The following is a 10620-nucleotide window of genomic DNA, read 5'->3' as shown; positions in this document are numbered from 1 at the left end:
AATTGGTGAATATGGGAGAACATTTTTCGTGTAGTTTCTCCACAGGAAGGTGTAACAAGTGGAAGATGACATGAGGATAGTTTTGTCTGTGTTTAACGAAGAGGCCCCTCTAGAGACATCTGTCCTTCGCTCCAGGCCATGGCTGCCCTTCTGCGTCGATTTTGATGCTTCACATCTTGATCTCTCCTCTCTTGTCTTCAGGTTTTTGACATCCTGCCACTGTACACTGTGCTGCAGCCGAGTGAGAGCCAGCGGGTCACGTTCCCCTTCTTTGCCATGCAGACATTGTCGCCCACGTCATGGCACTGTGCAGGGTGGAGGGAGGCCCAACCTACGAGATTGCGCTGAGCGGGGATGCTTCGCTTATCAACTGCCTCCTGGACATCACAGAGATTGACTGTGGGCTGCAGGTACCACACACTTCTCTTGGCAGAGGTCTTTGAAACCATCACCAGCGGGTCTACGGCTCTCTCCCCTCCCAGCTACTCTGTTGGCTATATGGCGTGGAAGTACAACGTTTGAGTGATACGTCCTGTATCCAAGCTGGGTTTTAGTGGCCATCCCCACCCCCTCTTCAAGGTAACTAACACTGACTCTTTGGGCAGGCGGGATCCCAGCACCCATCTCCGGAGGAATGCGTTCCCAAGACACTGCTCTGCTCCTAAAGCCTGAGGTCCAAAGAGATGCTTTTTTTTCCAATGCTTTGCTTAATCAATGATATAATCCAGGGAGGAAGTTAACATGGGCTTCGCGGTTGCTGTAGCTGGAAAGAACATCCCTGACTAATTCCCACTTTACTAATTTTCTGTTAAAACCCCCTCCAATGTTTCTGGCTGCTGGCCCCGTACGTGTTGTGCTGCCTCTCCTCTTGCTGTCACTGCAAGCTTGGCAAATATTGTATGTGGCTGCCTTTTCTGTAATGCCTTAATGCCATCTCCTTTGTTTCAGCTGCTAGAGCACGCTTTAAAGTGCAGAGAACTTGTATCCTCTTGGGTTTCGTTATCCCTGATCTTCAGGGGTTGGTTTTGCCCCTCTGCGTGCTGCCATAAAGATGTTCCTGTGTAGGGCGATGAGGCACCTACAGCTGTGGGTTCCCCAGGTTAACCTGGGAGACCTGAGCACCCCCATCTCCTCTGCCCCTGCTTCTCTTCTGCATTGTGTTCATTCGCTCTCATCCCAGTGAGAGCAGAAGGAATTTCCCAGCATCAGGCCTGTGTCTGTAACTCCCCGCTCCTCTGTGCTCTCTTCAGCTGTTTAACAAGGTTGCGGAAGCAGAGATCACCCTGCGGAACAGTGGGAAGGTGGGATTCACCTACGCTGTGTTAAACCCCAGCGTGGCCACTGCAGGCTGCCCACAGCCCCGTGAGCCCCTGGTCCTCCCCAGCACGGTGAGTGCGGAGGATGCACAAGTGGTTAACCACGGCCCCGTGTCCGGCTGCCCAGGGTAGGCTGCAGGAACAAAAGAGGGGAAAATAAACAGAAAAAGAAAATGAAAAAAACCCCAACTGAGAAATATTGGGAGAGGGAAGGCTGTAAGCAATCGCTGCTGGGGGCAGAGGGGACCAAGTTAGCACAGTCCTAACAGAATCTCTAAGTGGCCTGAGCCACAGAATCATAGAATCACCAGGTTGGAAAAGACCTCTTGGATCATTGAGTCCAACCATTCCTATCTGCCACTAAACCATGTCCCTGAGCACCTCGTCTACCTGTCTTTCAAATACCTCCAGGGATGGGGACTCGGCCACCTCCCTGGGCAGCCTGTTCCAGAGCCCAGTGACAGTTTCTGTGAAAAATTTCTTCCTGATATCCAGTCTGAACCCCTGGCAGAGGTTGAGGCCATTCCCTCTTGCCCTGTCCTTTGTCCCCTGGGAGAAGAGGCCAGCACCCACCTCTCTACAACCTCGTTTCAGGCAGTTGTAGAGAGCAATAAAGTCTCCCGTCAGCCTCCTCTTCTCCAGGCTAAACAACCCCAGGTCCCTCAGCCGCTCTTCGCAGGACCTGTTCTCCAGCCCCTTCCCCAGCTTCGTTGCTCTCCTCTGACACGCTCCAGAGCCTCAACATCCTTCTTGTAGCGAGGGTGGCTGGTTGAACCAGCATGTGGCTCCTCTGTTCCACAACAACTGCAGGCGGGAGGCACGAGCGCTTCTGCCACTCTGAACCCCGGCTGCTGAGTTCTCTGCTTGTGCCAGCACTGGAGCTGGATGGTGCTGGCTCTCCTGAGGGTCACCTCACCCAGTCAGGGCCCTCAACAGCTGCCTGGGAACCACTTTGCTGTGACAGGAGCTGCCAGCCCTGCTGAGGGCTCAGGGACACTTCACTCTTCTTCCACAGTGGCTCGAAAAAGAGCATCTGTTTATTCAGCCCGACTCTCACTGCAGAGCTGCGTTGGTGCTGCGCAGAGGGTGGTTTGTAGGTCTGTGCTGGGGGAATGCATCCCGGCAAGTCCTCTGAAGGGCATGCTGCATCCTGGTGTAGGAGACCTCGGCTTTTGATGCAAGAAAGCTAGAAGGTGATGTTGTCTGATACTTTCTCAGAGTTGCCGTCTCTTCTCAGAGTGTCTGCCATCAGAGCCATCCCTCCACCAATCCCTGTTTGGTGCATTCCTTCCCTCTTCTTCCATGTCTGCAGGGTTACCTTGGACCTGGCAAGGAGCAAGTGCTGAAGGTCTGCTGCCTGCCAGGAGTGCGTGGAGTCTTCTGCAGACTTTCCAGGTCCAAGTGTGTCACCTGAAGCCAGAAGAGATCTCCCTGAAAGGAGACGGGAACTTTCCCAGGTTCTCCTTGGACCTCCTCAGGAATATCAAAGGTGAGCACTGCCTGTCTGCTCTCCAGGAAGGTCCTCTGTTCCCACCCCACCTGCTCCACGTCTTCCATCCCCAGGGCAGCTCACACCCACTCCACCAAGCCTGGAGGTTTCAGGGCTGCCAGACCACCACTCAGCCCTCTTGTTGCTTCCTGAGTCTCTGGCAGATGAGCCTGTGGGCTTTGCCCCAGAAACCATCCTGCAGAGCTTGCCAGCGTATCTGTTGGAATCCTGGAAGGGTGATGGCTGGACAGAAATGCTCAGGAAAGCTGTAACAGAGGCTGGCAGGGATTTTGGCAGGGTTGGATTTGCATGACGTTGCAGGGGATGAGATGCTTCTTTGTGGGAGGAAGATTGAAGGGGAAGGAACATCAGGATTCAGAAGGGAGCAACAGGGTCCGCTTGCAATTGATTTTCTTCCATCAGGAAATGAAAAATATGAGAAGATCCTCAAGGAGGCAAAAGAGAAGATGGAACAAGACAACCAGAGAGACCAAGCAGTTGTTCTAGGGGAGGCTGTGGCTCTTGGAACCACTAACAGACAGCTCAAACACCATGGTGAGAACGGCTGCTGCCCTGCTTAGCACATACCACCCTCCCTCTGTGTCGTTTGGTCCCCTTGCAACCCAGAGCAGGCTTCCCAGTGTCCTGCTGGCACTTGGGACCTCCCTGCCCACACCTGGCCATAATCCAGCATCGGCTCAGCACTGCCCTAGGAGCTGCCCACCTCTGGCAGGTGTCCTCCTATAGCCACACCAGTTTCCCCACTGCCCCCGGGAGAGATCCTAAAGGCTCTGCTCAAGTGATTGAGGGTATGGTAGTCTGTGATGGAGACGCAGGCCCTTGCTGGGATAGTTGTTGCTCACAGCCCAAGCCCTGCCATGTATACAGAGCTTAATAGCAGCAGCCTTGCTGCACCCTGGGATTGTGCTGCTAATGTTCATGTCCAAGAGGCCTCAGCTTTATCGTGGTTCCGTTTTCAAGAGGGATTCTGTCCAAACTGCTTTGGCATTGGCAGGGGGCAGGGAAATAACTTGGAGCTCTGGAAGGTTCCTGGCTTGTCTGTCTGTTTGTCTGTTTGCCAGATAAGCTTCCGTAAGAGTCACTGGGCGGGTGAAGAGGCTGGAGTTCTTTTCCGTTAAGAGAAGGCAGAGAGAGTAGAAGGTGTCACAGGCACTGACTAGTGAAACAGGAGGACCCCATTACCCCTCTCAACAGGAGCAGGGTGGGATCCTCTTGAAGAGACCGTCCTGTGCCTCAGGAAGGACCCTTGCTAACCAGGCACTGTCTTTCCTTTCCTCAGTTGGAGCCTTGGCTACAGATGCAGCTGGAGGAGGTGCTGCTTGAGGAACACGCCCTGGAGCAGCAGAGAGCTCTGGCCTCCAATGCCCCAGAGGAGAGTGCCTTTGACCAGCATGCTCACTGGAGGCTTCTTGAGTGAGTAGGGACTGCTGTACCCCATCTCCACGTGGCCCGAAGGTAACACCCAGCAGTGCCCCCCTGGTCCTGAGACCTCCTTGTGTCTGCAGAGCCGGGGACTTCAGAAAGGAGCTGATCGTGATAGCTTTGACACGCTCCTTGTGAGTGGAAGAGTGTCCTCACTTCCACAGTGGCACGTGGAGCTTTGGTGCTCAGCTCCCCAGAGATGCTGGGGTCTGCTCTTATTGCTGAAGGCAGTGCAGACCATCAGGGCCTTCCAGACAGCACGGACACCACCTCTGCTGACCAGCTCTGAAAGAGGCAACTCAAAGCTGACATCTTTGTTCCGCCTAACAGACCACACTAAGTCAGAAGGGCAGGGGATCACAGAGGCAGACAGACCCTTGACAGACCCTAAATGGGATGGCTTGAATGCTGGTGGGCCTGCAGGGCTTTCCTTGGTAACTCATCCCTTCCCTTTGCTCTGTCCTGATGAGGCACGGGCACGGTGGGCTCCAGTTCAGGAAGAAGATGCTGTGCAAAACAGATTAGTTTATGTACTTTCCTGAGTGGGATTGCTCTGGAAAAGGACCTTCCCAGGAATCCTGCAGGTGTTGATGACTGCATTTACTGTTTCTGCTTTGGGGCCAGATCTGGTTGCAGAGTAACAGAGATTTCCTGTGCGGGCAAATCCTATTGCAAGGGCATAAACCAATTTCAGGCTTAGCCTGTACATCAGGCTTAGCAGTTTAATTGAGACCAGTGGAGATTCGGGGGACTTATCTAGGATGGCTTTTTGTAGCAGAGGAACTGTGACCCATATCCATTTTAAAGAGATTTTATTTTAAGGTCCCATGGGTAGGTGGTAAACCCTTGGACCTAGAGTCCCCATGACTTACCAAAGTCTTATTACCGCATGGCCTTGGGTTTCACAGATATGAGTTGAGTTTTTACAGCAGTGAATAGAAACAAATCCACTATGTTTGCTTCTTCCATTTGTTTGGAAATGTATCCAGGCTCTGGTTTAAGGACTCCTTACTCCTCCTTTCGGAGCTGAGTTGCCCGAGTACATCTTGGACTTTGGCTACGTCGTTCTCGGAGGCATCCACACGCCCGTTGTGACGGTCACCAACACTGGGCAGTTCCCTGTGTCCTTCCACACCGGTGGAAGGGTCCTGCGTGGCACAGGTAACCACTACTGGTGAGACTTCACTTGCGCTTGAAGGAGTTGTGTCTGACGGATTAGCTTAAGGCACTGGGCATGGGCAGTTTTTTGAGTCTTTGTTTGTCTAGCTTTTTCCTTCTTGAGGCCCTCTGCTTGGTGCTTTAGAGATGGATTTCTCCTGGGCAGCAGTGCCCAGAGACTTGGCCTGCCTGTGACTGCCCTAACACTTTATTGCAGGGGCTGGATTGGGAGACCATCTTGGTCAGCATTTTGTGCTCTTCGGTACCATGAGTATCATCTGCCTTTCCTCGTGCACTCTCTGGGCTTGTGTTGCAAACGGATGGACCATTAGTGGTTGGGAAGTGCTTTGTTTAAAGTTCATAATGTCACGGCGCTTCTGTTCAGCCTTTATTGAGGAAACAGCCTCTGAGGTCTTCTGTTGTACTGAACAAGTCTTCCAAAACGGGCCTCAGGCTGAGGCTACAGCACCACCAAGCAGTGATTCGCGGTGTCTGAAGGGTGGTTAAGTGTCTCCTCTAAGTTGTTTTGCAGGGAGGACTTTGGCATGGAGAAGTCTTAGCTGGAAATTCTCCTTCGGAGAGTTCTGTGCATCCTTCCCTGGGACACCTGCTGGAGCCTCTCAGCTGACAGGTTTCCTTTTTTACCACGTGGGACCCTTTTTCCTTGTGCTGAGACAAGGGAGAAAGAGTGGCATTCTGCTCCGCAGATGCAAAGGGTCCCTCAGAGCTCCCAGCCAGGACACCCATGGCCTTAACGTGCTTGTGACGTGTTCATGTTGATTGTGTGTCTCAGCTGCTTTATTTTCATCTGTTCAGGGTTTCAGTGTGGAGCCAAACTGCATAGAGGACTTGCCCTGCTGCAAGACTGAGACATTTGAAGTACGCTTCGACCGAGGAAGTGCCAACCTGCCTCTGGGAAAGGTGGACATGCTCCTCCCCATCAAGGTACCGCCTGCTTCCTTACGTCCCTCTCAGGGCAGGTGGTAGGTTGGGGACTGCAGCAGGTGTCGCCTGGGCTCTCAGCTGGTTGCTTCTCACTAGGTAGCAGAAAGTCCCATGTTTCACATTCGCCTCTGTGCCAACGTGACTCTGCCGTCTCTCTGCCTCTCCAAGGACAGCCTGGAGTTCTCCGCTGTCCTGTGTGAGCAGTGGCAGGAAGAAACTATCCAGTTCCATAATCAGCTGCAAGTTCCCTGTATGTGGTTCCTCACCGTCAACGAGCCTGTTAAGAAGTCAAAGCACAGTTAATGTCTAACATGTAACTTGTTGGTTGTTTTTTCTTTGCTTCTTTTGCCTTCTGTGCCCCTGTAGCTCCTTCAGCATTTGGGCCACAGCTCATTCAAGGATGCTTTTGAGGGTCCAGCACAAGGCTGGTTCAGCTGGTCCTGTTCCTGAGCTGATGCTTTACTTCTCTGCCACCTTCACCCATTCCTCCTCTTCTGAGAGCTGTGCCTCCCCATCTGCTCGCCCTCCGGTTCCAGGCCAGTGGTGGCTGGAGCTGCTCTGGATGCAGGTGCTCTCAGCACCATGGCAGTATCTCGGAGCACTGCAGGAATTGAGGGTCTGTCCTCCCAGACCAAGGAGACGTCATGCTATTGTTTTTGTGCTCAGGTGGACAAACACGTGCGAGAGAGTGTGTGTTGGAAGCTGCTCCAGGAGCTGAAGAGCAAGCCCCATGTTTTCACCGCGCTGCCCTCAGCTGGAGCCCTCTCACCAGGACAGCGATGCGACGTGCGAGTCAGATTTTCACCCACAGAAGAGGTGAGATTGGTGGTTGTCGTCCCCAGGAGGTCTGGCAGGGCAGCATGGCAATGGGAGCTCAGCACAGGCAGCCGGAGATGAGTCTGCCATCCATGGAGCTTTCTGCAAGCCCCGTACCCACTGTGCCTCAGTTTCCCCTGCAGCACTCTCTTCTGAGAGGCACTTTGAAATCCCCACGGGGAGCTTGCGCAGAGAGCATCAGGGCCCTGCAGCGTGGCTCCCTCTCTGCACATGGTGGGCAGTCTGCGTGTTTCCTCTCGTCTTCGCCCTCGCATGGGTGTATTTGCAGGCTGCAGTGCCTTTGTGCAGAGCAGCTGACACCCTCACAGGGGATGATAACCTTGGAAGGACTGAGCTAAGCTAATCCTGCTGCTGGTACCAGCAGACAAAACAGCCACCAGACACCTTGCGCTCCCTCGTAACTACGTGGAAACATCTGATAGACAACTTTAGATCATCCAATACCCAAATATCCAGTTACGCTTCACACTAGGACTTGTCTCAGCTACTCAGAGCCAGCATGCAGACGCTGTAGCCCCTGCTATACGTAAGGGTGTGTTTTCCATTCACTTTAGTGGTACTAATAACTGCCCTGACCTTGGGGCAAGGGTTGATTTTGAGACCCTGTCACGTGGAACTTCATGAAGGAGCTTTCTACACTTCTCTCTTTTCAGAAATCCTACAAAAGCAGTCTGAGGACTAACATTTCCCAGAGCAGCCAGCATCTCCAGCTGCTGGTCTCAGGGCATGGGCTGGAGCCACAGCTGGAGTTCTGCCCCACAGTGCTTGAGCTGGGACCGTTGCTGCTGGACAGCCATGGGGCGGAGGGGACGGTGCTGGTGAAGAACCCGTGCGAGCTCCTCGTTGAGTTTTTCTCACTGGAGTTTGACGAGGAGTACCTTGCCGAGGAGCAGGTGAGAGGGAAGGTCTGGTCCCATGGGCATGCTGCCGTAGCTTTGCAGCGCTCCGGTGTTCCCAGGCTAATGCCAGGGAGATGGAAGCATCTCCCAGACAAAGCCTGGTGATGTTTGAAGGTCAGCCAAGCTCTGCTGGCAGGCTGCGGAGGGGCTTGAATAGTCCGTGTTGTTGGGAGGAAGGAATGCAGGAACAGATAGATTGAGTGGGGAGTCCGTTAATGCAGTGAAGGTCAAGAAACATATCCTGAGTATGGTTTCTCTTCCCCATGTGCACAGATCCTGCGGATGCTGGAGGACTACAATTCCCAAAGCACCTCATTGCTACCTCCACGTGCCCCGGGTGAGAAGCTGCCCCTAGAGGTGCTGGATTACTATGAGGACCAGAAGAGGCTGCAGGATGAGCAGGGAAAGTCCAGGACTGGGGAACCAGCAGGCCAGGCCAACGGTGAGGCTTCAGCATTTGGGCTATCCTGAGTGTGGACACAGCAGGGAGTTTAGCCCCCACACCCTAAGCTTGACCTTCATCTCTATTGAAGGGCCGTACTTTTAGCAGCCACCCGTTCCCCAGTGTGGTGGAGGAATTCCCAGATGAAACACACATCCTCTGCCAGCCCTAAGTACAGCCAAAGCTCATACCTGGCTGGGGAAATAATCAGGGTGTCCCCTTGTGTCCTTCAACCAGAAGGAGTAGGGTGGGCTGAGTCCTTCAGCCAGTAGGGCCAGGTCCAATATCAGTAGCTATTTCATGTTTGCTCCTTCACAGCAAGAAAAGCACAAGCTGAGAATTCCTGTGAGGGCAGAGATAGCCTGGACAGGCCTTGGGAGTCTCTCTGCTTGGAAATTTTTCCATCATTTGCATGTGGCCATTCAAAGTGGCACGTGGCAAAGAGCAGATTGCCTGGCTGTGTTCACCCACTTGTTCTCTCCCTGTGTCCTTCCTCCTCAGGAAACTTTGAAGGCACCCAGTTTCTGTCAGATGAAGGAAGAAAGCCCTCTGCTGGGATTGTTCACAGCATTTCATCATTTTTGGTGGAAACCAGTCCAACAAGGTGGACTGTAAACCTGAATGTGGAGAAAAGGAGGAGAAAGGTGTTGAGAAAAGACACAGGAGGGGCAATAACCCTAAGCTTTTCACTTCTTTTATGTCCATTGTGGCAAAAGGGCCTTGGTGAAGGACTTCAGTGTCACCTCCATCACTTCACTGCAGCCCGGAGTCGCTTTCATTCCTACAGGCCCTGAATCCACTCTTCTCTATGTCATTTTTGGGCACTGGAACAGGCTGCCCGGGGAGGTGGTTGGGTCCCCATCCCTGGAGGTCTTTAAAAGATGGGTAGACGAGGTGCTCAGGGACATGGTTTAGTGGCAGATGGGAATGGTTGGACTTGATGATGCAAGAGGTCTTTTCCAACGTGGTGATTCTGTTATTCTATGGTTTGTGGAATCCTGAGAAGAGTCTGGGGCAGGGACAAATGAGAAGCTGGGGAGGTTTTCCCCAGCTTTGCCAAAGGAGCACTTTTTTAACCCAGGAGCTGGTGGGATTGGGGTGATGCTGTTCCCTTTCCTAGACAGTGCCCTCTGTGGCACTGCAAACTGGGATGACTTCTGTGGACGCCTTAAGGGCAGAGCTTGGAGCTCTTTGAAAATGGTGTTCTGGTGAGTTCAGAGCCCACGCACCTCTATATTCCTAAAGCACCGAGCCTTTGGATAATCGCTTGGTCCCCAAATGTAGCCTCTCCCTTGGGACTGTGTGAAATGCCCAGTCCCGCCTATCCGGCCCCTTACCCAACAGGACTTGGGACAAAACTCTCATGAGGACCATGTTGATGGTGGAAGGAGGTTTGGCCCAGTCCTTTTAGGTATTGCCAAATGCTTGTTCTTTCCTCCTGTCACCCATCTACTCTGACCAGGCACCTTCACCAGTATCTAGGGCAGACCCCAATCTGCACAAGCCTGAAGTAAGGGCACGGTGAGAACTTGGGTGTGATGTTGGTTTCATCGGGGTCTCCTCTTGCAGGGTCTGAGGGGATGGGGACGATGATCAGGATCGCAGGTAGGCAGGACGCTGACTTTTCTACTCGGTTCTACACAGCAGAGCATTGGGCACGTACTCTGCTGAGACATGAAGCTGCCCCAGGCCTTCACCTAGCTGGTGCAGGTGGCACAGCTCATGCATGTAGGCTCCCATTCCCCAGAACAGGATGGCCATGTCCCTGTTGTCTTGTGGGACCACACTGCCTATGGTCCCAGGGAGGTGGTTGAGTCACCATCCCTGGACGTATTTAAAAGACCGGTAGACAGGGTGCTCAGAGCCATTGTTTAGTAGCAGATAGGAATGGTTGGACTCGATGATGCAAGAGGTCTTTTCCACCCTGATGATTCTGTGATTCTGTGGTTGCCTCGTGGGAGCAGTTTCTTACCCGTCCTGACCCCCAAACCGTGCCCAGATGTTGCCTTGGACAGCGCTGATGAACAGAGGCTGGAGAATGGTCAGAGTAGTGGTGGGACAAGGCTCAAAACCCTGTCCTGGAGTTGAGGT

At 53.1% G+C, this 10620-nt stretch overlaps 1 protein-coding gene across 2 annotated transcripts; it reads left to right on the top strand.

Moving 5' to 3' along the window:
* The first annotated feature begins 227 nt into the window (after positions 1 to 227).
* LOC128850758 (hydrocephalus-inducing protein homolog) lies at positions 228 to 10364 on the top strand. 2 transcript variants are annotated; one of them, XM_054055744.1, is made up of 10 exons: positions 228 to 410; positions 2629 to 2805; positions 3229 to 3360; positions 4106 to 4239; positions 5238 to 5409; positions 6223 to 6351; positions 7018 to 7167; positions 7842 to 8081; positions 8361 to 8529; positions 9031 to 10364. In XM_054055744.1, exons 6-10 carry the CDS (start codon positions 6334 to 6336, stop codon positions 9321 to 9323), a joined length of 870 nt encoding a protein of 289 aa, XP_053911719.1. In that variant the 5' UTR covers positions 228 to 410; positions 2629 to 2805; positions 3229 to 3360; positions 4106 to 4239; positions 5238 to 5409; positions 6223 to 6333; the 3' UTR covers positions 9324 to 10364. The 2 variants fall into 2 exon arrangements, with proteins under 2 accessions (XP_053911719.1, XP_053911720.1); XM_054055745.1 differs by lacking the exons at positions 228 to 410; positions 2629 to 2805; positions 3229 to 3360; positions 4106 to 4239; positions 5238 to 5409 and having other exon boundaries at positions 6158 to 6351.
* The last annotated feature ends 256 nt before the right edge of the window (positions 10365 to 10620 follow it).

The sequence above is a fragment of the Cuculus canorus genome, unplaced genomic scaffold, assembly GCF_017976375.1.
Source record: "Cuculus canorus isolate bCucCan1 unplaced genomic scaffold, bCucCan1.pri scaffold_67_arrow_ctg1a, whole genome shotgun sequence".
Taxonomy (NCBI): Eukaryota; Metazoa; Chordata; class Aves; order Cuculiformes; family Cuculidae; genus Cuculus; species Cuculus canorus.
This window is presented reverse-complemented; position numbering and strand designations above follow the sequence as displayed.